This window comes from Aegilops tauschii, chromosome 5 (assembly GCF_002575655.3).
Source record: "Aegilops tauschii subsp. strangulata cultivar AL8/78 chromosome 5, Aet v6.0, whole genome shotgun sequence".
Lineage (NCBI taxonomy): Eukaryota > Viridiplantae > Streptophyta > Magnoliopsida > Poales > Poaceae > Aegilops > Aegilops tauschii.
The window spans coordinates 17,207,772-17,234,612 of NC_053039.3; the positions used below are offsets into that span (position 1 = coordinate 17,207,772).

General features: G+C 45.7%; 1 protein-coding gene and 1 pseudogene across 1 annotated transcript; both read right to left on the reverse strand.

Annotated features, from left to right (window-relative positions):
- Window positions 1-9,899: 9,899 nt before the first annotated feature.
- LOC120963794 (B3 domain-containing protein Os03g0212300-like) lies at window positions 9,900-12,744 on the reverse strand. The gene is made up of 4 exons (XM_040388313.3): window positions 12,589-12,744; window positions 11,212-11,283; window positions 10,840-11,122; window positions 9,900-10,747 (listed from the first exon to the last, which is right to left on the reverse strand). The coding sequence occupies exons 2-4, from the start codon at window positions 11,272-11,274 to the stop codon at window positions 10,617-10,619; spliced, it is 477 nt and encodes a 158-aa protein (XP_040244247.1). The 5' UTR covers window positions 11,275-11,283; window positions 12,589-12,744; the 3' UTR covers window positions 9,900-10,616.
- A 1,263-nt stretch (window positions 12,745-14,007) lies between these two features.
- Window positions 14,008-26,629, reverse strand: LOC141022477 (uncharacterized; annotated as a pseudogene).
- Between the last annotated feature and the right edge of the window lie 212 nt (window positions 26,630-26,841).

Genomic DNA, 26,841 nt, shown 5'->3' on the forward strand with positions numbered 1-26,841 from the left:
TTCTATCGTGTCCTAACCGGAGTAGTTTCATAGTCTATCTGATTCCGTCAGCATTTGATTCTCTTCATTCTCGTCCTTCCTCTCTTCTTCTCGAGTGTTCTTGACGTTGTTCATCCTCACTAATTTGTTCTTAATTCACCTCATCCCTTTTTCCTTCCGTCTCGGTCCTAAGATCTCGGGACGAGATCTCTTGTTAGTGGAGGAGTATTGTAACGCCCCGGATCCGATGCGCCAGGTGTCTGCCAGTCATTCGCCTTCGTTGCCATGTCATTTGCTTGCGTGTTGCATTTTGCCATGTCATCATCTGCATTTCATTTGCATGTCTTTCAAAACTTGCATCCGTCCGGGTCCTCCCAGTTCTCTCTGTTGTCCGTTCCAACCCCTTTCACACTCGCACGCGCCAGCGGCACCTCCGAAATATTATTTTATTAGTGGCATAAAATGTGCTCGGAATGGGATGAAAGTTGGCGTGCAGTCTTACTATAGTGTAGGTAGATCGCCTGTCAAGTTTCATCGCATTCGAAGTCCGTTTGATGCCCCAACGGATAACTATAGCGGCAGTATAGCCTTCTCTTCACAGCCCACCTAGCCCTGTCTAACCCCCCCCTCTCGATCGGGTCCGTCAGGTCGCGATCGGAGGCTCCGAAACGCTCCAAAACCCCCAAAACCTAGCCCCTACCCTATATATTCTCACCCACATGCCATTTTTGGCCTCCACCTACCTCCCTCCATGTTTTCCGCGCCCCTCCAGCCTGCAACCGCCGCCCCCTCCTCTGAATCCGCGCCGGCCACCTCGCTGCCGCCACTTGGCGCGCCTGGAATGGCTCAGCCGCCGCCCGCCGCCGCTCGTGGCCACTCAGGCACGGCCACGTCGCCTCCCTGCGCCCTCCCCCGCGCCAGGCCCGCGAAGCCCATCGGGGCCCGCGACCGAGCCCGTGCGAGCCCGAGCCGCGGCCGCCGTCTGTGGTCGCCCACGCCCGCGCTTGGCCCTCGCACCGCCGCCTCCTTCCTCCCGCTCCCCGACGTCCGCTCCCCGCCGCCTCGGGCGCCGCCGTCCGCCGCCATGGCGACCTTGCCCGCCGCCGCCTTGCTCCTCCACTAACCTCGCCGTCGTGTCGCCGCGCCTCCCGCGCCGGTCAGCGTCTCGCCGCCGCTCCTCCGCCGCGCCCCCGCCGGATCTCGTCATCATCGCCCGCCTCCCGCGCCTCCTCGTCGTCGCGGGAGCTCACAGGAGCCGCCCCGCCGCTCGCCGGAGTCTCCTCCGGCCTGATCCACCGGGGTGGATGAGATCCACCACCATGCCGAACCAAACACCTCCCCCGTACCCGGATCTGCTCGTCCCCGAACCACCCCGTCCCGTTTTCTGAGAGGTGAAAATCTGCTAAGTCCCGAAAATTGTTGCATTATGTTGCCCTATTCATCATGCCATAACTTCGTGCTCGATGCTCCGATTCATGCAGATGATATATGTAAATGTTCGTCATGAGATGCTCTTCATTTTGTACCATTGTGACATGCTTGTTAGAGATCATCTTGATGCCATAATCATCATTGCAAGAGCGCTATATGATGTTAACTGTTGTTTGTTATCAGAACTTGATGAATTGTCTTTTTCGTTGCATTTTTTGTGTGCATCCTATGAGCATGAGCTCTACCTGTGTTTTGAACTAAATCATTCCATCTTTATAGTGGTGCTTGTCTTGTATTTTTTTGATCTATGTGGTTACGAGCACAAGCATGCAAAGTAGCCTCCATGATGTTGCTGATTTCTGTGACTTGATCATTTCTGCCAAGTCTGAATCTGTTATATTTTGTTGCTATGTGAACCTGCTGTCTCCATGAGTTGTATGCATAATCTGGAGATATTCACTAAGGATGTTTTGTTACACATGTTACGTTATATCCATACATGCCCTTGTTTGCATTTATAGCCTGTTTAGCTTGTTGTAATCTTGCTCTACTTTTGCTATAAAATGTTCCAGGCAGATAGTTTACATGTTAATGAAATTTGCCATGGTTGTTACTAGTGATCCATGCACCCTATGGCTATGCTATTGCCATGCTTAGCTTCCTAATTATGCCTTCTTACTGCTAGTTACCTTGCCATTCCATGCAATGCTCTGTAGTGAGTGACTCAAGCTCACCAACATGCTTACTTATCGTTGTTTCTGCCATGTCCTGTTATTTTCACTAGTCTGAATCTGTCATATTACTTGCGATGTTTACATGGGTGCCATCATATCTTCTGTGCCTTTTTGGCTCATGTTCAGTAAGGGTCATTTGTTATATGGGTGCTTTGAGTAGAATCATGACATGTCTTTGTTTGCTATGATCTGTTCCTGTAGCATGTTGTTTGATAGCTCTAAACTTTGCAAGCTGATGTTATTTCTGCCATGTCCAAGGATTTCTGCTATGTCTGTGAATCTGTTATTATTTGCAATCTTGCCATGTCCTTTTGAACATGTTCTCGTAATTTCTGGAGATATCTCTGTGTTCATGTTTTGTAATGCTTTACCTGTACATCATGTCCATGCCTTTTGTTTTCATGTTGAGTTGCTGTAGCATATTGTTTTGATACTTTCTAGATGCCTAGTTGCTGTTTTGGACAGATTGTTGCTATATCTTGTTTGGACTGTATGTGTTGCACCGTTGCTCCGTTTTGAGCATGCTCTATATGAAACTTGCTTAGTTTTGCATGTAGTTTCATATTATCTTGTTGCATCCTTGTTTTGAGGTGTTTGCTTGATGTTTGTATGCATTTTGCATCAATGCCATGTTTAACTTATTTTGCTCATATCTTCTAGGCCGTAGCTCCGTATCTAATGAACTTTATATGTAACTTGACTAGAATTTCGTGTAGATCATTTTGGTGAATTTTAACTTGCTGTTTACCAACTTGAACATAAGGTTTATTCAGATCTGGACCAATTTCGAAATTTGCATATGAGGACTTACCGGATTTGTTATATATTGTTTCCGGGCTCATTTAAACTTGCTTTGATGTGTTGTTCTTGTATGCATCATCTCTTGCCGTGAGTAGCTTGTTGTAGCCTTGTCATGCATCATACTTGATTGAGCTTCATGCCTTGTTCATGTGTGGTGTGTTTACCTTGTTCGATAGTTCCCGTGTCGTTGCGATCGTGAGGATTCGTTCGTCTTCGTGGCTTCATCTTATTCATGGACTCGTTCTTCTTCCTAGCGGTATTTCAGGCAAGATGACCGTCACCTTGGATCTCATTACTATCATTGCTATGCAAGTTGCTTCGTTCTATCGCTTTGCTGCGCTACCTATCACTTGGTCTTCAAGCCTCCCAATTTGCCATGAACCTCTAATCTTGTCACCCTTCCTAGCAAACCATTGTTTTGCTATGTTACCACTTTGCTCAGGCCCTCTTATAGCGTCGCTAGTTGCAGGTGAAGATGAAGATTGCTCCATGTTGGATTATGTTTATGTTGGGATATCATAATATGTCTTATTTAATTAATGCATCTATATACTTGGTAAAGGGTGGAAGGTTCGGCCTTATGCCTGGTGTTTTGTTCCACTCTTGCCGCCCTAGTTTATGTCATACCGGTGTTACGTTCCTTGATTTTGCGTCCCTTACGCGGTTGGGTGATTTATGGGACCCCCTTGACAGTTCGCTTTGAATAAAACTCTTCCAGCAAGGCCCAACCTTGGTTTTACATTTGCCTCACCTAGCCTTTTTCCCTTGGGAGTCGCGCATCCCGAGGGTCATCTTTATTTTAACACCCCTGGGCTAGTGCTTCTCTAAGTGTTGTTCCAAATCGAGCTTCCTGCGGGGCCACCTCGGGGAAACTCGAAGTCTGGTTTTACTCGTAGCTAGTCTCATCCGGTGTTGCCCTGAGAACGAGATATGTGCAGCTCCTATCGGGATTGTCGGCGCACCAGGCGGCTTTGCTGGTCTTGTTTTACCATTGTCGAAATGTCCTGTAACCGGGATTCCGAGACTGATCGGGTCTTTCTGGGAGAAGGAATATCCTTCGTTGACCGTGAGAGCTTATAATGGGCTAAGTTAGGACACCCCTGCAGGGTATTAAATTTCGAAAGCCGTGCCCGCAGTTTTGTTAATATCCGGTTGTAGAGAACTCGACACGACCTTAATTAAAACGCAGCAACCGCGTGTGTAGCCGTGATGGCCTCTTCTCGGCGGAGTCCGGGAAGTGAACACGGTTTCTGGGTTATGTTTGACGTAAGTAGGTGGTCAGGATCACTTATTGCTAGTTCACGTCCCTTCCTTTGCTTCTCTTCTCGCTCTTGTTTGCGTAAGTTAGCCACCATACTTGCTTAGTCGCTGCTGCAACCTCACCACTTTACCCCTTCCTTACCCATTAAGCTTTGCTAGTCTTGATACCCATGGTAATGGGATTGCTGAGTCCTCGTGGCTCACAGATTACTACAACACCAGTTGCAAGTACAGGTTTTTTGATGATCATGACGCGAGAGCGATGTTTACATGTTTGGAGTTCTTCTTATGCTTCTTCTTCGATCAGGGGATAGGTTCCAGGTTCGCAGCCTGGGCTAGCAGGGTGGTTGTCGTTTGAGCTTCTTTCTGTGTTTCATCCGTAGTCGGATGTTGATCTTATGTATGATGTATTGATGTATTCTTGCGGCATTTGTATGCCTTGTATGTATCCCCATATATTATGTAATGTTGATGTAATGATATACACCTTGCAAAAGCGTTTCAATATGCGGGTCTATCCTTGGTGGGATCTTCGAGTTCCTCGCGGATAGGATCGCATATGGGGCGTGACACAGAGGCTTGCGGCGGCGGAACTCCCGATCTCTTCTGTTCCCCGATCGTTTTAGGGTATATGGATATATATATAGGCGGAAGAAATACGTCAGGGGAGCCACGAGGGGCCCACGAGGGTGGAGGGCGCGCCCAGGGGGGGTGGGCACGCCCCCCTGCCTCGTGCCTCCCTCGTTTCTTTCTTGACGTGGACTCCAAGACTCCCGGGTTGCTTTCCTTCCAAAAATAACTTCTCCAGAAGGTTTCATTCCGTTTTGACTCCGTTTGATATTCCTTTTCTTCGAAATACTGAAACAAGGGAAAAAACAGGAACTGGCACTCGGCTCTGGGTCAATAGGTTATTCCCAAAAATAATATAAAAGTGTTTAATAAAGCCCATAAACATCCAAAACAGATAATATAATAGCATGGAACAATAAAAAATTATAGATACGTTGGAGACGTAGCAGCATCCCCAAGCTTAATTCCTGCTCGTCCTCGAGTAGGTAAATGATAAAACGGAATTTTTGATGTGGAATGCTACCTGACATATTTCTCAATGTAATTTTCTTTATTGTGGCAAGAATATTCAGATCCATAAGATTCAAGACAAAAGTTTAATATTGACATGAAAACAATAATACTTCAAGCATACTAACAAAGCAATCATGTCTTCTCAAAATAACATGGCCAAAGAAAGCTATCCCTACAAAATCATATAGTCTGGCTATGCTCTATCTTCATCACACAAAATATTTAAATCATGCAGAAACCGGATGACAAGCCAAGCAATTGTTTCATACTTTTGATGTTCTCAAACTTTTTCAATCTTCACGCAATACATGAGCGTGAGCCTTGGACATAGCACTATAGGTGGAATAGAATGGTGGTTGTGGAGAAGACAAAAAGGAGAAGATAGTCTCACATCAACTACGCGTATCAACGGGCTATGGAGATGCCCATCAATAGATATCAATGTGAGTGAGTAGGGATTGCCATGCAACGGATGCACTAGAGTTATAAGTGTATGAAAGCTCAACAAAAGAAACTAAGTGGGTGTGCATCCAACTCGCTTGCTCACGAAGACCTAGGGCATTTTGAGGAAGCCCATCATTGGAATATACAAGCCAAGTTCTATAATGAAAGATTCCCACTAGTATATGAAAGAGAAAACATAGGAGACTCTCTATCATGAAGATCATGGTGCTACTTTGAAGCACAAGTGTGGTAAAAGGATAGTAGCATTGCCCCTTCTCTCTATTCTCTCATTTTTTTATTTGGGCCTTTTCACTTTTTTTATGGCCTCTTTTTTTATTTTTTTTCGTCCAGAGTCTCATCCCGACTTGTGGGAGAATCATAGTCTCCATCATCCTTTCCTCACTGGGACAATGCTCTAAAAATGATGATCATCACACTTTTATTTACTTACAACTCAAGAATTACAACTCAATACTTAGAACAAGATATGACTCTATATGAATGCCTCCGGCGGTGTACCGAGATGTGCAATGACTCATGAGTGACATGTATGAAAGAATTATGAATGGTGGCTTTGCCACAAATACGATGTCAACTACATGATCATGCAAAGCAATATGACAATGATGGAGCGTGTCATAATAAACAGAGCAGTGGAAAGTTGAACGGCAATATATCTCGGAATGGCTATGGAAAGGCCATAATAGGTAGGTATGGTGGATGTTTTGAGGAAGGTATATGGTGGGTGTATGATACTGGCGAAAGGTGCGCGGTATTAGAGAGGCTAGCAATGGTGGAAGGGTGAGAGTGCGTATAATCCATGGACTCAACATTAGTCATAAAGAACTCATATACTTATTGCAAAAATCTATTAGTTATCGAAACGAAGTACTACGCACATGCTCCTAGGGGGATAGATTGGTAGGAAAAGACCATCGCTCGTCCCCGACTGACAGTCATAAGGAGGACAATCAATAAATAAATCATGTTCCGACTTCATCACATAACGGTTCACCATACGCGCATGCTACGGGAATCACAAACTTTAACACAATATCTATCAAATTCACAACTACTCACTAGCATGACTCTAATATCACCATCTTCATATCTCAAAACAATCATAAGGAATCAAACTTCTCATAGTATTCAATGCACTTTATATGAAAGTTTTTATTATATCCCTCTTGGATGCCCATCATATTAGGACTAAATTCATAACCAAAGCAAATTACCATGCTGTTCTAAAGACTCTCAAAATAATATAAGTGAAGCATGTGAGTTCATCTATTTCTTCAAAATAAACCACCGCCGTGCTCTAAAAGGATGTATGTGAAGCTCTAGAGCAAATGACAAACTACTCCGAAAGATATAAGTGAAGATCAATGAGTAGTTAAATAATTATGTAGGTATGAGAAGACTCTCTCTTATTTAAGAATTTCAGATCTTGGTATTTTATTCAAACAGCAATCAAAACAAAGGAAAATAAAAAGACGCTCCAAGCAAAACACATATCATGTGGTGAATAAAAATATAGTTCCAAATAAAGTTACCGATGAACGAAGACGAAAGAGGGGATATCTTCCGGGGCATCCCCAAGCTTAGGCTCTTGGTTATCCTTGAATATTACCTTGGGGTGCCTTGGGAATCCCCAAGCTCAGGCTGTTGCCACTCCTTATTCCATAGTCCATTGAATCTCTACCCAAAACTTGAAAACTTCACAACACAAAACTTAACAGAAAATCTCCTGAGCTCCGTTAGCGAAAGAAAACAAAACACCACTTGATGGTACTGTAATGAACTCATTCTTTATTTTTATTGGTGTTAAACCTACTGTATTCCAACTTCTCTATGGTTTATAAACTATTTTACTAGCCATAGATTCATCAAAATAAGCAAACAACACACGAAAAACAGAATCTGTCGAAAACAGAACTGTCTGTAGTAATCTGTAACTAACGCAAACTTCTGGAACTTCAAAAACATCTACCAAAATAGGAAGACCTAGAAAATTTGTGTATTGATCTTCTGCAATTGAAATCATTATTTTATCACGTTCTGGTGATTTTAAACAATTGTTTTCGTGAACAGAAAGTTTCTGGAATTTTCAGCAAGATCAAATAACTATCATCCAAGAAGTTCCTATAGGTCTTACTTGGCACAAACACTAATTAAAACATAAAACCACATATTAACAGAAGCTAGATGAGTTATTTATTCCTAAACAGAACCAAAAATCAAGAAACTAAAATAAAATTGGGTGGCCTCCCAACAAGCGCTAACGTTTAACGCCCCTAGCTAGGCATGATGATTTCAATCATGCTCACAAAAAGATAACAATTGAAACATAAAGAGAGCATCATGAAGAATATGACTAGCACATTTAAGTCTAACCCACTTCCTATGCATAGGGATTTTGTGAGCAAACAACTTATGGGAACAAGAATCAACTTGCATAGGAAGGTATAACAAGCATAACTTCAAGATTTTAAGCACATAGAGAGGAAACTTGTTATTATTGCAATTCATAGAAGCATATGACCCTCTCTCATAATAATTTTCAGTAGCATTATGAATGAATTCAACCATATAACCATCACATAAAGCATTCTTTTCATGATCTACATGCATATAATTTTTATTACTCTCCACATAAGAAAATTTCTTCCCATTCGGAACAGTGGGAGTAAACTCAACAAAACAACTATCATGTGATTGAAAATTAAGATCAAGATGACAAATTTCATGGTTATCATTATTCTTTATAGCATACGTGTCATCACAATAATCATCATAGATAGGAGGCATGCTTTCATCATAGTAAATTTGCTCATCAAAGCTTGGGGGACAAAAAATATCATCTTCATCAAACATAGCTTCTCCAAGCTTGTGGCTTTGCATATCATTAGCATCATGGATATTCAAGGAATTCATAATAACAACATTGCAATCATGCTCATCATATAAATATTTAGTGCCAAACATTCTAATGCATTCTTCTTCTAGAACTTGGGCACAATTTTCCTTTCAATCATTTCCACGAAAGATATTAAAAAGATGAAGCGTATGAGACAAACTCAATTCCTTTCAATCATCTTCTTCTTGTAGTTTTATTTTTATAAACTAAACTAGTGCTAAAACAAGAAACAAAAAGATTCGATTGCAAGAACTAAAGATATACCTTCAAACACTCACCTCCCCGGCAACGGCGCCAGAAACTGCTTAGTTGACGGGGTGTGAGTGTCGTTTACCTAGCCTCCCCCGCAACGGCGCCAGAAAAGAGCTTGATGTCTACTACGCAACCTTCTTCTTGTAGACATTGTTGGGCCTCCAAGTGCAGAGGTTTGTAGGACAGTAGCAAATTTCCCTCAAGTGGATGACCTAAGGTTTATCAATCCGTGGGAGGCATAGGATGAAGATGGTCTCTCTCAAGCAAACCTGCAACCAAATAACAAAGAGTCTCTTGTGTCCCCAACACACCCAATACAATGGTAAATTGTATAGGTGCACTAGTTCGGCGAAGAGATGGTGATACAAGTGCAATATGGATGGTAGATATAGGTTTTTATAATCTGAAAATATAAAAACAGCAAGGTAGCAAGCGATAAAAGTGAGCGTAAACGGTATTGCAATGCTAGGAAACAAGGCCTAGGGTTCATACTTTCACTAGTGCAAGTTCACTCAACAATAATAACATAATTGGATCATATAACTATCCCTCAACATGCAACAATGAGTCACTCCAAAGTCACTAATAGCGGAGAACAAATGAAGAGATTATGGTAGGGTACGGAACCACCTCAAAGTTATTCTTTCGGATCGATCTATTCAAGAGTTCGTACTAGAATAACACCTTAAGAAACATATAAACCAAAACCCTAATGTCACCTAGATACTCCAATGTCACCTCAAGTATCCGTGGGTATGATTATACGATATGCATCACACAATCTCAGATTCATCTATTCAAACCAACACAAAGTACTTAAAAGAGTGCCCCAAAGTTTCTACCGGAGAGTCAAGACGAAAACGTGTGCCAACCCCTATGCATAGGTTCATGGGCGGAACCCGCAAGTTGATCACCAAAACATACATCAAGTGAATCAATAGAATACCCCATTGTCACCACAGATACGCACGGCAAGACATACATCAAGTGTTCTCAAATCATTAAAGACTCAATCCGATAAGATAACTTCGAAGGGAAAACTCAATCCATTACAAGAGTGTAGAGGGGGAGAAGAAACATAAGATCCAACTATAATAGCAATGCTCGCGATACATCAAGATCGAGCCAAATCAAGAACACGAGAGAGAGAGAGAGAGATCAAACACATAGCTACTGATACATACCCTCAGCCCCGAGGGTGAACTACTCCCTCCTTGTCATGGAGAGCGCCGTGATGATGAAGATGGCCACCGGTGAGGGATCCCCCCTCCGGCAGGGTGCCGGACCAAGGTCCCGATTGGTTTTTGGTGGCTACAGAGGCTTCCTGCGGCGGAACACCCGATCTCTTCTGTTCCCCGATCGTTTTAGGGTATATGGATATATATAGGCGGAAGAAATACGTTAGGGGAGCCACGGGGGGCCCACAAGGGTGGAGGGCGCGCCCCCCTGCCTCGTTCCTCCCTCGTTTCTTTCTTGACGTGGATTCCAAGTCTCACGGGTTGCTTTCCTTCCAAAAATAACTTCTCCAGAAGGTTTCATTCCGTTTTGACTCCGTTTGATATTCCTTTTCTTCGAAATACTGAAACAAGGGAAAAAAACAGGAACTCGCACTGGGCTCTGGGTCAATAGGTTAGTCCCAAAAATAATATAAAAGTGTTTAATAAAGCTCATAAACATCCAAAACAGATAATATAATAGCATGGAACAATCAAAAATTATAGATACGTTGGAGATGTATCATTCGTTAGCCACCACCATAGCAAGGTCGTCATCCGCCACCACCATAGCAGGGTCGTCGTCAGCCATAATAGGCTGCTCCTCGTCATCCCCGCTCTGCTCCCATTGCCTGGCCAAATGCAACAAAGTGTGAACATGGTGTTGTCTTCGTGCTGGTAGAGGAAGCCAAAATGACAGGAAGAAGAGAGGCAGAGAGCTTACTGGCATCGTCGTCGTGATGGTAGTAGATGTGGCACATGGTGTTGTTCAACATCTTCACGGTGAACATGGCGTCACCATCGTAGCGGAAGACAAGGAAGTGCCCGAGCTGTAGCTCATGGGCGCAGGCGAAATGATCCCAGTCGGGCCCTAGGTACATGTGGCCTTCGCCATCGAACACCACCATCACGTCCCACAGCCTGCGAAGCCCGCTGCCGGCCTCTCGCAGCTTCACTTTGTGGGGCTCACGGCCGGCGAGCATCTTCGCAAACTTGTCAGGCAACCTCTGCAGCGAGGGTCAAGTAGTGGTTAATTGTGCCAATCAAGCACCAGACAGCAGAGTGATGATAAAGAGATGAGTGATGATAAATATACCTGCCTACTGCAAGATTTCTCAATTACGATCTCGAAGAACTCGAAACCTTCCAAGCCAGCCATCTCCCTTCTCTGAAAAGCAGCATTGTAATTAAACAACAAGTTACCATAAACATGAGTCGACATAAATAGGAAACAAGCACTTCAAAAAAGTAGCATATTTACTACATGTGTTTGCCAGGGCCTCAATTTGGAATACCACTATAAATGGCAATGGCCTCAATTTGCTCCTACTATATCTTGGTAAAGGGGCAATCATCATTAGCAACAAGAATAACAACATCATGTGCACCCATCAACATCAACAGCACCCATCAGGTAACCACAACAAAAATAACAACAACAACATCATGAGGTGACCACCAACAACAACAGCACTAAAATCTACTATAAAGGGACCAGAACACAGGTAGAACCATATCTACTATAAATGGATCAAAAGCTATAAACAGGACGCAGCTATAAACATGACTGGAGATTGTTCCATATCTATAAATGAACATATCTGAACATTGGCATAAATGACAGAAAATATCCCTATCTAAACCCATCCATATCTGAACATTGGCATAAACATATCTGAACATATCTATATATCTACTATAAATGGCAGAAAAGGTATTAAGGCACAAATTTCTTTACAGAGGGAGTACAACCTACTGCATCAAACCTAACCATAAATACCAACATTTAGTCATGGCAAGTCAAAACCACACTCATTTCTACTTTTCAGCACTACATGTATATTTATGTCACAATCCAAAGAGGAAGGCCAGCATTAGGCATTGCCTTGCAAGCTACATTGAGGCAAACAAGGTTGATTTCATCATCAAATCTGTCATCGAGCTTTCCTGATACTTTAATTAAACACAACCTAGTGCATCTAACCCCAACCATAAATAACAAAAATTCCTCATGGCAAGTGAAACCTACACTCCACTAGTACAGTACTACATGGAAACCAAGCTAGGCGCCCAAAATTAATATCAGAAACACCAATTAGCTACTCCATCTCGTACTAAAAAAATGTATCAAATATCCCATATCACAAAAGTTTAGTACAAAGTTGTACTAAACCAGTGACAATTAAGATGGATTAGAGGGAGTATCAAATTTGAACAGAGGAAGGAGTCGTTGGATTCATATCCATAATTTGAACCATAATCCTTAACTGAATCAATTCCCACTAATCAAACCCTAATCTAATCCAACCCTAATCTAATCTAATGCAGTCCTAATCAAACCCTAATCTAATCAAACCCTAATCTAATCCAATCCCTATCTAATCTAATCCAATCTAGGCGGCGGCAAGAACCCTAATCTAACCAGTAGCAGAAAACTAAGTTAAGAGGAAGGATGGAGAGGAAGGATTCATACCTCAGGAGAGCGAGGAAGGAGTCGGCGACGGAGGGAGAGGAAGGAGTCGGCGGCGGTGGGAGGCCGTCACCGTCGATGGAGGAGAAGGGGATGCGACGGAGAGGAGGAGTGGGTCGACTGGAGAATGGAGAGGAGGAGCGGGTCGAGTGGAGAGGAGTGGGGAAAAGAGTGGGTCCACTTGTCAGCGAGTTCTGTGTTTGCTACGTGACTGGTTTGATATATTGAAAAGGGTGGGCATAGATTACAGAACCAACAGCCTCTTCCTAGCCTAGTGGTAGAAACACAGCGAAATAAGCGCCAGGTCATGGGTTCGAGCCCTCGCTTGCGCATATTTTTTGGCCGCGCACATATTTTTTGGTAGCTTGGGTAAAGTAGCAAAATGGCCCACTTGTCAGCGGGTTGGTCGAGTGGCCCACTTTTCAGCGAGGTGTGTGTTTGATACTTGACTAGTTTGATGATTTAAAAGAGATGGCATAGAGGAGAAGACCAGTAGCCTCTTCCTAGCCCACTGGTAGAAACACAGTGAAATGAGTGCACGGTCGTTGGTTCGAGTCCCCACTCACGCATATTTTTTTGCTCACAGTTCTGACCAAAACAACTCTGAAAACTACCAAAACAACATTCAAACATCATCATTTTGCACCAAAACAACAACCCTCCATCACATATTTTTTTTACCAACAACAACATCTTCATCATCACAATCAAAAACAACATCACTATTTTGCACCAACATCACTGTCTCTGAAAATAGTATGAAAAATAGCTCTGAGAACAACATCATAATTCAGTTCAAAAAAACTTCAGGATCATTACAACATCATTTTTGCATTACAACTTCAGGATCATCACAACCAACAGTTCTGACCAAAACTAAGAAAATGGCACCAAAACTACATCACTAGAGCCACTATGCATTTTGCCTCTCCATCACTAGAGCCATCATGATCTCAGTAGCCTCTTCCTAGCCCACTGGTAGAAACACAGTGAAATGAGTGCACGGTCGTGGCTTCGAGTCCCCACTCGCGCATATTTTTTTGCTCGCAGTTCTGACCAAAACAACTCTGAAAACTACCAAAACAACATTCAGACATCATCATTTTGCACCAAAACAACAGCCCTCCATCACATCATTTTTTACCAACAACAACATCTTCATCATCGCAACGAAAAACAACATCACTATTTTGCACCAACATCACTATCTCTGAAAATAGTATGAAAAATAGCTCTAAAAACAACATCTCAATTTAGTTCAAAAAAAGTTCACGATCATTACAACATCATTTTGCATTACAACTTCAGGATCATCACAACCAACAGTTCTGACCAAAACTAAGAAAATGGCACCAAAACTACATCACTAGAGCCACTATGCATTTTGCCTCTCCATCACTAGAGCCATCATGATCACCAAAACTACATGATTTTCCCTGAAACATCATGATCAACCATCATCTGCCTCTCCATCACTACAACCTTCAGTCTCATCCATTTTGCTACCTGGAGAAAATTGTTGGACAAAAACTACATCAGGAACATGTAGTAATAGCATTAGCTCACCAAGGAGTCCAAATTTACCTTCGCTACTCATCATCATCGATACGAAAACAAGGAACTCTATGCCCATTCCTGTTTTCCTCATCATCACTACAATATTGCAGCATAGTATGGCCAGTCATGTTTTCCTCATCCTTGCTCTCATGTACATCCGGTACCACCTTTCTTCTTTTCTTGATGCCTTCAACTGTTGCAGCATCAACGATCACACGTTCTCGGTCCCTTCGCACTCTGCTTTGCACCAGAACTTCCATAGAGTCATCATCAGCTTGCAATGGAACTTCCGTAGAGTCATCATCTTGGTATGTTAGTCCACCATCACTGGGGCCATTTTCCACTTCAGTTTCAGTCACACCCCACAAGTGCCTGTGCTCAAAGTTTTGCACAACTCGCCATTTTCCGTGCAAAAGAGTGTCTGGCACATAAAATACCATTGTTGCTTGTGTTGTTAGAATAAAGGGACCACTCTTATACCAGCACCTTGTAGTGCTGGTGCTTTTGAAGTGGCCATCATATTTGACAAAAGAGTCTCTCTTCTTCTTGCTACCAAGATCAAACCAGTCACAGCGAAATAAGACAACCGAGCGATGGATGCCTCCACTAGAGTTGTACTGCAACTCTACGATGCTTCTCAATTGACCATAGAAGTCAATGATCTCACGATTATGTGACCCCTGAGTAATGATTCCACTATTCTGTGTCTCCTTCTCCTTTTTTCCTCGTGGTCAACGGTGTGGTACCGGACACCGTCAGCAATGCATGTTGAATACACTCTCACTCGCTTATCCGGTAAGCATGCCAAAGCAAATAGATCATCACTGACCTTCTTCTCCTCATGCAACTTTCCAATCTGCACATATAAACCATTTAGCAAACAATGGTATTTAACAATTGGTGAATAACACAGAAAACATCAAACATGTGGCTAAAGATCTCACATGATTCTTAAACCAATTAGCAAACCCCTTGGCAACCCTTTTATCAACATTGATCTTGCTTTCTTCCTGATTTAACTCTTCCTTGCATTTCCAGCAATGCAAACAAAACATGTGAATTAAAACATTAGGCTGGTGCCAACCAAGCAAACAATATATATAATGAGTGCACAAGATATAACGTACTCGATATATGGTAGAACCTCGGCGCAATTGCTGAGCACATACCAAACCATCTTGTCATACTCATCACTAGCCTCCAAGTATTGTGAGGCTCCAAGAAAGTTCACACCATGGTTGAAAATAGAGACATCACCACTTTACGAATCAGACCGCTCTCTATTTCTGCCCGGCCGGTTCCATCTTGTTTCCACATCGCCAAAGTATCTAGAGCAGAAAGTCAAGCACTCGTTGTCAAAACCGGCGGATCTCGGGTAGGGGGTCCCGAACTGTGCGTCTAAGGCGAATGGTAACAGGAGGCAGGGGACACAATGTTTACCCAGGTTCGGGCCCTCTCGATGGAGGTAATACCCTACTTCCTGCTTGATTGATCTTGATGATATGAGTATTACAAGAGTTGATCTACCACGAGATCGAAGAGGCTAAACCCTAGAAGCTAGCCTATGATTATGATTGTTGTTGTCCTACGGACTAAACCCTCCGGTTTATATAGACACTGGAGAGAGCTAGGGTTACACAGAGTCGGTTACAAGGGAGGAGATCTACACATCCAAATTGCCAAGCTTGCCTTCCACGCAAAGGAGAGTCCCATCCGGACACGGGACGAAGTCTTCAATCTTGTATCTTCATAGTCCAACAGTCCGGCTGTCCGAGGACCCCCTAATCCAGGACTCCCTCAGTAGGCCCTGAACCAGGATTCAATGACGATGAGTCCGGCGCGCAGATTGTCTTCAGCATTGCAAGGCGGTTTCCTCCTCTGAATACTCCATAGAAGATTTTGAATACAAGGATCATGTCCGGCTCTGCAAAACAAGTTCCACATACCACCGTAGAGAGCATAATATTCCAAAAATCTAATCTGCTGACAACTTTTCATAACGTGACATCCTACCATGGCCGGTCATTACGAACCATTTTTCCCAGCCTGCCACTGCACGTGTCGCGAGGCAGTTTTCTTGGCACGTCTTGTCGAAGCAGAGATCGTGTCCCCTTATCACGGGATTCTCATCAATATGGGTGGGGGTAACCCAATCGTGCCTGCTGGTATGACTCCTCGATCTTAGGCAAGTTCCAAACGGCCACGCGGAGGACGCTTGATATTCACCCTCTTTATAAAGGGGCCAAGGCCCGTCCTTTTCTTCTCGCGCTCATTCCTTCCCTTCCCCCACCTCGAATTCCAACACCCGAGGCTCAGGCTAAGTGCTTCGGAGCTTCAATCATGTCCGGATCCAACCTTCACGGCCGGTGGATGGCCTCCTCTGTCACAGAGGAGGACATCAAGAAGCTAAGAAAAGCCAGGTATCTCACCGCCGAAATCTCACACAGGCTGCCTACTCAAGGGCAGGTCATCCACACTCCCGAACCCAACGAGAGTGTCGTATTTGTTTCCCACTTCCTCCGAGGGCTAGGCTTTAGTCTTGATCCCTTTGTTAGAGGGCTTATGTTCTATTACGGGCTCGATTTCCATGATCTAGCACCAGATTTCATCCTCCACATCTCGTCGTTTATCGTCGTGTGTGAGGCCTTCCTCCGCATCACCCCACACTTCGGCTTATGGCTCAAGACCTTCAATGTGAAGCCGAAGATGATCGATGGGCGACACGCAGAATGCGGAGGTGCCATAATAAGCAAAGGCGCCGATGCTCCATGGCCAAAGGGTTCCTTCCCGGAGATGTCCGACTTATGGCAGCGGGAGTTGTTTTACATCACAGTCCCCGAAGTACTAAGTGGGTAGCTGCCCCCGCCTTCCGTTCGGGCCCCCGCCGCAACTGGCGTCACGGGTCAACAAGGGGCAGGACTGGCGGCCAGTTAATGACGTGCCGACATTGCAGAGTCGCATCCGAGATCTCCTCAAGAGAGATGTCAGCCTTGTCAAGGTAATGCAATTCATGCTAGTTCGTCGGGTCCTGCCATGCCAACGTCGACCTCTCCGTAAGTGGGAGTTCAACCCGGAAGGACCGTGAACTATTCAGCAATTCTTCGGCGTGACGCTCGAAGAGATGTACGGATTGTTCTTCGGATCACGAATAAAGTGTCCGGACACCACCGAGGATGCGGGTCTAAACTGCAATCGTCCAGATACCCACGTAAGTAATTCTGCGGCCGAACATGCTATCTCTTTATTTGTCACAACATCATTCTGAAAAAAATCGCTCTTTGACCAGGACTGGATAAAAAAGGCAAAGATGATCAGGTGTTCGGCCCCCCTTCCCGAAGGCTCACCGGATCATGTACTAGCCAGGATGCTTGAGCACGCACCTTATCAAGTGCCATCAGAGGAATATAAAGGGAGGAATAAAGAAGCCGAAATCGGGCCTCACGCATTACTCATCCAAACCAGGGGAATTGGTGTCTCCGCAAAGGAGGATAATCGGGGAGAAGATTCTAAAATTCCCTCTCCCCAAGGAAGGAAAAGCACCGCCTCTGAAGACTTGGAAATGAGGGTTTCCGAACAAGGGAAGAAACCTTCGTCAGGGGGCCTTGCCCAGGAGGGCGTGCTTACCACACCGTGCCTGCAAGGGGGTCAGCTCTCCACCGAGCTGTAAGTGAACAAGAGTACTTTTGGTAAATATATCCTGCTTCATCTCCGAGGTCAATACCCGAGACGTATGTCTTGCAGTTTGGATCATAGCCCTTCTCGACAGAGTTCGTCTTCGGGGGATCTTCTTCCGGAGATGATGGAGAGCGAAACGCCTCCCCCTGTCTCCCCACCTCATGAGGCGGACGACCCTGAGGTGTCGTCATGGACGATTTCTCCTGATCCGCCAAGGCTAGAAGGTAACCCTTCGGCCATCCGAAGTCTGGACTATTCGGCTCCTAAGGAGAGCAACATAAAGAGTCCGCGACTGTCCGGTGCACGACCGGACGCACTGATGGGTCTTCTGGAGCAAGCGGTTATCTCAGAGGCGCATCGTGCGTTAATGGGTACGATGGTTGAGAGGATTTCATCCGCCAAAAGTGGGTTGCATGAAGCTTTTATGAGCCTGCTACGAGGCTTTGAGGTACGCAAAGTAATATTTTTTTGACGGTACCGCACACGCTAGGTGTGCCCTATACAGATAGTAGCCCCTGAGACTCTGGTTGCTGTCCAGAGGCGGCAAACAGAGGATCATAGTCCCAGGAAATGATCATGCTGCTTACATGTGCAGGCGGCTGAGGGTCCGGCGGCTGGCCGGACTGGTGAGTTTGCCGAACTGAGGCGGCAGCTTGATGCGGTAGATGCCGACATCGTGCTTGTTAACAAGTGGCTTGACGAGGCACAGGGTATGTATTTTCTGGTGGTCAGCAGATATTAAGAGGAGCATGATGCTAGTATCTATAATATGCTGTGACTGCAGATGGAGCTGCCGCCGTGGAGACCCTTCGGGCGGAGCTTGCCCGAGCCAAGGAACAAGCTAGGAGAAGTGATGCGGCCGCCCTAAAGGCGGCCGAAGAGTTAAGAGCCGAACAGGCTGCTCATCGCCAAAGCGAAGATAAAATAGCCAAGATGGCTGTTGAGCTAAAGGATGCCGCCAACCGGTATGAGCTTCTTGAAAAGGAAAGCCAAGCGAAAGCGGCGGACCTGAAGAAAGCCATGGTAGCAGCCAAGGAAACCCGCTCTAAAATCAGAGCGGCGAAGGAGGAGCTTCGTCAAGCCGGAGATATCACGGCTGGGAAGCACTTTTTGTTGCGGATGAAGTTCGGAGATCCGAAGTATGCCCCTCCGGATCAATTATGGAGTGCTGCAGACGCGTACTTGGACTTGGCAACGAGTGCTGCTGATGCGACTAAGTTTTTTAAAGATCAAAAAGATCATGAAGTGGAAAGGTTGTTCTGGTCACAGTTCAGTGCTCCCACGCGTCCGCTGCTGTTACATGAACAAATGGCCGAGTGGGCTGAGCTCCATAGGTTGTCCGGACTTGCCATGAGGTCTATCGTGGATCATCTTTGGCTGGAGGGACCAAGGCCGAATAGTTATTTTGGTTTAGTGCAACAATTCCTTGGTGTTGTGCCGCATATCGATGCTGTAAAGAGGTCGGCGTGCATAGAGGGTGCACGGATGGCTCTTGCCCGTGTTGGAGGCCACCTCTATTGCAACCCAGTATCCGGCCGTAGCCAGGTCTCTGCCGAGCACTATTTTGAAGAAGTCCTAGAAGGTGCTCGTTTAATAGAGGCCCAGTGCTCGAAGAGTATCATGTTTGAGTGACATGCATCCCAATTGTAGAAACAATGCTATTTGGATTATAAAGGCTGTGTTTATACTTTTGCCTGAAAGTAATATGATGCCTCCTGTGCGGCTATTTATGTATGTATATAACCTGAAAGTTTGCAGTCGTCGGCTTCAGCCCCCACGCATATAATGCGGGGGTGTTCGGAAAAGCGCGTACTCACACTTGATCCAACGTCTTGGTCCATTAAGGAGGTGATAGCGCGACGAACAAGGCAATCTGACTATATAGCTTTAACACTTTCACTTAGCCATAGAAGTTTGATGGTGGGGCTACTATATAGCCCCCGGTACTTCCGCGCTCATCCGAATACGGGGCGCGTACATACATGACCGGGAAATCGGCCCTTCTTTAATGCGGAGGAATCGCGAAGATTCTGCTGAGTCATCGAGTGGTTGACCAGTCTCGCACTTTATCATGACAGTCAGTTTTCGGCTTTCTCTACTGAGGTGCTCATCCAGATGAACCAGGGCACAATCGCAGTAGTTCTCCCGGTGCCACCTTAGCCGATAGAGCGGAACGTAAGGTAGCAAAACACGGGAGCCGGGCAAACCCAACTATTGACCAAAGACATGATTCGGAGCTGATGCATATAAGGCCGAACTCGCGACGCTGAACACTCCATAAGGTATTCTGTCTTTACAACGTATACTGGGCTGAGTAACGCCCTCGATAATGAACCCTGAATTTCCAGGTACGTGCATTAGTCTGACGTGGCGAAATGCCAATAACGCCAGCATCCCTCTCGGTTGTGTGGAGTATTTGGGGGTGTGAAGCAACAAGAGACAGTAAGAAAGGTTTACACAGGGTCTTAATCTAAAAAAGAAACCTTTGAGCGGGGCCCTGCTGCACGTCTGCACCTGTATCTCCGTTGTGTCGTATCCTGGAAGGGTGTAGCACGATTATCATCTGTAAAAGAGAAAAACCCATGTGAAAGTCTTGGTGCGAAAATTGGTTATTCTTAATAAACCATTAAAATGCAATCTAAATAGGGTCAAGCCGAACTATAGTCCTTTTTGCATGCGGGAAGCCCCTAGTACCACCTATGGGGATATATCCATTGACCCAATCTCAGGTTTATCTAAGCTGTTACCGCTAGTTGTGCGCCGGACTTGTCTAGCCATGTCCGCGGTCTTGACGACCGATCATTTATTCTGGTTGGAGAGGTCGTTCAGTGTTCGGCTGCTAGAGCCCCCGCACATTCTTCCGCATGTAAGGAACGCTCTGTGTTTCCGCTAACTATGATGATGCCACGTGGACCAGGCATTTTAAGCTTGAGATAAGCGTAATGCGGTACTGCATTAAAACGAGCGAAGGTCGTTCTTCTGAGTAGTGCGTGACAGCCGCTTCGGAATGGAGCGATGTCGAAGGTTAATTCTTCGCTTCGGAAGTTGTCGGGAGAACCGAATACAACCTCTAGAACTAGAGAGCCCGTGAAGTGGGCCTTTGGGCCTGGTATTACTCCTTTAAAGTTAGTATTGCTTTGGCTGATTCTTGTCGGGTTTATCCCCATTTTGCGGACTGTGTACTGGTATATTAGATTAAGACTATTGCCGCCGTCCATAAGGACTCGGGTGAGATGGTATCCGTCAATTATTGGGTCTAGCACCAAGGCAGCCGATCCTCCGTGCCGGATACTAGTCGGGTGATCCTTACGATCAAAAGTGATCGGGCAGGCCGACCAAGGGTTGAACTTGGGGGTGACGGGCTCGACGGCACATACGTCTCGGAGTGCGTGTTTGCTCCTCCTCTTCGTTACGTGAATCATGTTCACTGTTTTGACCTCTGGTGGGAATTTTTTCTGTCCCCCAGTGTTTGGCTAGTGGGGCTCATCCTCGTCTTCACTTGGCGTCTCCCTCCCCTTGCGTTCGGCATTTAGCTTGCTGGCCTGCTTGAAGACCTAGCATTCTCTGTTGGTGTCATTTGCAGGTTTGTCGGAGGTGCCATGAATCTGACATTATCTGTCTAGAATCTTGTTTAGGCTAGACGGTCCATCTCTGCTGCCTTTAAATGGCTTTTTCCGTTGACCGGGTTGAGGGCCCCTGAATCCGGCGTTTACCGCCGTGTTGTCTGGGTTGTCTTCATTGTTTCGACGCTTGCTTTTATTGTGTCGCGGTTTTCCATTGCCATCCCTGACTTCGAATGTGCCTGGGTCGCTGGTGCCCCTACAGGCCAACCAACTATCCTCGCCCGCGCAAAAGTGGGTCGTAAGGCTTGTTAGGGCTGCCATTGTCATCGGTTTTTCCTGGCCGAGGTGTCTGGCGAGCCATTCATCCCGGACACTGTGTTTTAGAGCTGCTAAGGCTTCGGCATCCGGGCAGTCGACGATTTGATTCTTCTTAGTGAGGAATTTGTTCCAAAACTTTCGGGCTGACTCTCCGGGCTGTTGAATTATTTGATATAAATCGTCTGCATCCGGAGGTCGGACACACGTCCCTTGAAAATTAGCCCTAAAAGCATCCTCAAGCTCTTCCCAACTTCCAATTGAGTTTTTAGGGAGGATTTTCAGCCAGTGCCGAGCTGGTCCTTTCAACTTGAGGGGCAAGTATTTGATGGCGTGGAGATCATCTCCGCGAGCCATGTGGATGTGAAGGATAAAGTCCTCAATCCATACCCGAGGGTCTGTCCTTCCGTCGTATGCCTCTATGTTCACGGGTTTGAATCCCTCTGGAAATTCGTGATCCAACACCTCATCGGTGAAGCATAGGGGGTGCGCGGCACCCCTATATTTGGATGTGTCATGGCATTCCGACGGTTGTAGTGTTCGGTTTTGTTTCCGTGCCGGAGCACGCTTCCTAGATCCGTAGATGGACCTGGTCATACCGACTTTTTGGTGCAAGTCATCACATAGATCATGTGCTTACTGATGTGCGACATCGTTAGCCACCCTATCGTGGCCACGGGGTGGTTGATCCGGCTGATCGGCCGTTTTATTTTTCTGCTGTATGGGCTCTAAAGCCTCATCATCGAATTCAGGCAGCAGCTTGCACTTTGGATAGCTCCTTGTGTGGCGACTGCCACCATACTTTTCTTCAGTGTCTAGCACTCTGTTCCATCTACTGTTGAGTGTATTTTGTGCGGACTTAAGCCTTTGCTTCTGCTTCATCAGACTCCTCGCGGTGGCAATAAGTCCTCTATGGAGGTTCTCTTGCTCCAAATGCCTTTCCGGGATGATGTGTGCATTGTCGTCCGGACTGTTCTCCTCTCTGGAGACAGGTTGATGAGCTTTACCCTCGGCGTCGCCGTGTTCGGACAGCGGCTCCGTACTATGTTCGCCGTCCACTAGCTCATCCTGCTCTGTCGCTGGGTCCATGTGGTCGTCGTTTCCTTTGGAGTCGACCGGGGTATTATTCTTTCTTGCGTTGTTATTGCTGTTTTTGCCGAGGCGGGATTTGGAGCGGCGCCTATGTCATCGCTTTGGTTGCTTCTCGAGGGGATTATCCTTCGCTGCATTCCTCCGTTCCTCGTCATTGTTTTATTTGGGTGTATCCACCATGTATATATCATGTGATGAAGTGGCTGTCCAGCGCCCTGTGGGCGATGGTTCCTGCTCCTCTCCTGCATCGTCGTCCATACCGTCGATGTCTTCAGAGTCGAAATCAAGTATGTCAGTTAAATCGTCGACAGTGGCTATTAAGTGGGTGGTGGGTGGGGAACGAATTTCTTCGTCATCCGCTTCCCAGTCGAGCCGGACATAGTTCGGCCGAAGGTCTCACGACAAGGAGAGGGACCTTATGAATCTAGCACGTCGCCCAAGGGCGAGTGCTGGAAAATATCCGCGGATGTAAACTCCATGATTGGTGCCCAATCAGATTCGATAGGCACGTACGCAAGCGGTTCGGAGCCCGTGGCCGGGGACGAATCCAAGGGTTCGGCAACACAGGTCTCATAAGAGGTGAAGTCAGTATTCGGCTCTAACGCTGCTAAGTTTGTGACCTCCGTGGTGGGGTCCATCCACCCGTCCTCGGATGGCACGATCTGCTCCGGATTGAAGACCGGAGTAGGCACAGGTGTGATATCCCGAACACCGTCCGACAGCAGAACCAAGTCGTGCTCGTCGTGACTGTGCGGCGCACCTGACATGGGCTCGAATCTGTCGAAGATCAAGTCTCCGCAGACTTCGGCCGTATAGTTTAAGCTTCCAAACCTGACCTGACGGCCAGGGGCGTCGCTCTCGATCTGCTCCAGATGGCCAAGCGAGTTGGCCCGTAGTGCGAAGCCGCCGAATACGAAGATCTGTCCAGGGAGAAAAACCTCGCCCTGGATCGCATCGTTGCCGATGATCGAAGGAGCCATCAAGCCTTATGGTGACGGCACCGTGTAACTCTCAATGAAAGCACCAATGTCGGTGTCAAAACCGGCAAATCTCGGGTAGGGGGTCCCAAACTGTGCGTCTAAGGCGAAAGGTAACAAGAGGCAGGGGACACAATTTTACCCAGGTTCGGGCCCTCTCGATGGAGGTAATACCCTACTTCCTGCTTGATTGATCTTGATGATATGAGTATTACAAGAGTTGATCTACCATGAGATCGAAGAGGCTAAACCCTAGAAGCTAGCCTATGATTATGATTGTTGTTGTCCTACGGACTAAACCCTCCGGTTTATATAGACACCGGAGGGGGCTAGGGTTACACAGAGTCGGTTACAAGGGAGGAGATCTACACATTCGAATTGTCAAGCTTGTCTTCCACGCAAAGGAGAGTCCCATCCGGACGCGGGACGAAGTCTTCAATCTTGTATCTTCATAGTCCAATAGTCCGGCCAAAGTATATAGTCCGGCTGTCCGAGGACCACCTAATCCAGGACTCCCTCACTCGTCAACGACATATGCTTCAGCAATAGAACCTTCAGGTCTTGCCATGTTTCGCACATAACTCTTACAAGTAAGCAGCCTTCTTTCGATTGGGTACATCCAACCGTATTGCACAGGGCCTCTAAGCATTGCCTCTTTTGTTAAGTGCACCGCCAAATGGACCATCACGCTGAAGAAAGCTGGAGGGAAAATCTTCTCGAGCATGCAAAGAATAATTGGGATTTCTTTTTCAAGTCTTTCCAGGACAGTTAACTTGAGTGTTTTACAGCACAGTTCTCTAAAGAAATTTCGTAGCTCAGCAACCGCTTCATATATATCCTTGTCCATGATTCCTCGGAGGCCCGCCGGTAAAATCCTTTGGAGGAGGATGTGACAATCATTTGTTTTCAGTACTGAAAGCTTGAATCCATCAGAAGTAACAAACTTTGCTAGGTTAGCGGCATAACCATCTTGAAATTTCACCGCTCTTACGACTTCATAGAATGCAAGCTTTTGTTCTTTAGTTATTGTATACCATGCTCGTGGCATTTCAAATGAATCAAGCCTAGAACTAACCGTGTTGTAGATGCAAATCTTCTCTTATGGCCATGTCCTCCAAATCAAGCCTAGAACTAATCGTGTCCTTTGTCTTCCCTTCAATGTTCATAAATGTCCCTAGCAGATTCTCGCATATGTTTTTCTCAATGTGCATTACACCGAGAGTATGCCTTAATTTCAGATCATCCTAGTATGGCAGGTCCCACAAACAAGACCTACGGTCCCAACATTGACCTTCCTCACGCTTTCTTTTCTTCACAAGCTTTCCTGGTCTCACATCTTTCACCTTTTCAAGTTGATGCTCTAGCTCTTCTTTAGTGAATTCAGCTGGCTTGTCACGGGTTTCATTCTCACCATTAAAATCTTTGCTTCTTCGCCAGCGATGGTTTCGGGGAAGAAAGCGGCGGTGCCCAATATAACAGATCTTGCTCCTTATTCTCTTTGAGCAAGGGTCTTTGTTACAATGCACACAGGCCTTATAACCTGCTGTGATCCTCCCAAACAGAGTGTGCAGCGCCGGGAAATCATGGATGGACCATATGATTGCAGCACTTTGACTGAACTTCTCTTCCGGACTCAAGGCATCGTATGTACGTACACCAGTCCAGAGCTGGAGCAGTTCTTCTACGAGGGGCTCCATAGAGACATCAAAATACTTTCTTGGAGACTCTGGACCCGGGATAAGCAACGACATCATGAAGTTGGACTGATCCATGCATGCCCATGGTGGCAGGTTGTACGGCACCACAAAAACTGGCCACATGCTATAAGACGTGCTCATGTTCCCAAACGGATTAAAGCCATCTGTGGCAATGCCAAGTTTTATGTTCCGTGGATCTGCAGCAAAATCTAAATGTATACTGTCAAACTTTCCATGCCTCTCCGTCCGCTGGATGGCTCAGCTCATTGTCCATAGGTTGCCGCTTCAGCTTGTGCCATTGTACCTCCAACGATGATTTCTTCGAGATAAACATCCGTTGCAGCCTTGGTATCAACGGAAAGTGCCTCAGTACCTTCTCCGGTATTGACTTCTTCCGATCAGCATCTTTCCACCTAGAGGCATTGCATTTTGGACAGTTCTCATGCTTTGCTAAATCCTTCCGAAATAAGACACAGTTATTTGAGCACACATGTATTGGAACATAACCTAGCCCCAGCCTGCGGATTATGCTCAATGCTTCATCATAAGATCTGGGAACACAACTATCAGGGAATTGCAAGCTCAAAAGGTGGAGTATTGCATTGAATGCAGCATTGCTAATCCGGTAGAAAGACTTGATGTGGAGTAACTTCACGGTGAAGGTAAATCTTGAAAATTTACCGCCTTCATGAGCTGCGCGCTTGGCCTCCTCTAACACCTCAGCAAACAACGACTTCTCTCCATCAGCACGATCTTCAGCATCGTACAGATCCTTCAAAAGGTCAGGAATCCTATCATCTTCATGCCCATCCTCTTCCTCCAAATGAGCATTATCTCGCAAAACATTTTCCATGAAATCAATGCCAGCATCACCACCACCCATCATATGAGGGGCATGTGTATCAGCTTCAAAATGTTGAGGTTGTCCGTCTAAAGGTTCTCCATGATATATCCATCTATCATATGTGCTGGACATCCCATTAAGAAGCAGATGATCTTCCACTCTTCCTTGAGCCATTCTTGAACGGTTGAGGCATTCGCAGCATGGGCAAAGAATGTGAGAATCTTTGGCAAAATTTTCCCGAACAAATGCCATGAAATCATCAACCCCTTTCATATGTTCTTTCGAAAACTTTCTAACTCCTTTTCTAATCCAGCTTCTGTCCATCTGCCAAAGACAACAAATTGTTGCAACTTAGGAAATCAATCTAAGTGCATCAACATTAATTAATGAAAATGGATGGCAGTAATGGAAGCTAAAATTCCAGAAAATTTTATATGCTAATTACCTAACCACAACATTGAAACAAACCAAACTATAAATCAAACCAACACTGAAATTGCCATGAATTTATGTTGCAGAGAAGGCTAATTAAAATT

Bases quoted from the DNA above. Each gene is read 5' to 3' on its own strand.
- LOC120963794 (XM_040388313.3), bottom strand. From the start codon at position 11,274: ATGGCTGGCTTGGAAGGTTTCGAGTTCTTCGAGATCGTAATTGAGAAA. The intron at 11,123-11,211 runs GTATATTTATCA...CCCTCGCTGCAG, and splicing joins AGAAATCTTGCAGTAGGCAG to AGGTTGCCTGACAAGTTTGC. The intron at 10,748-10,839 runs GTAAGCTCTCTG...GCATTTGGCCAG, and splicing joins CCATCACGACGACGATGCCA to GCAATGGGAGCAGAGCGGGG.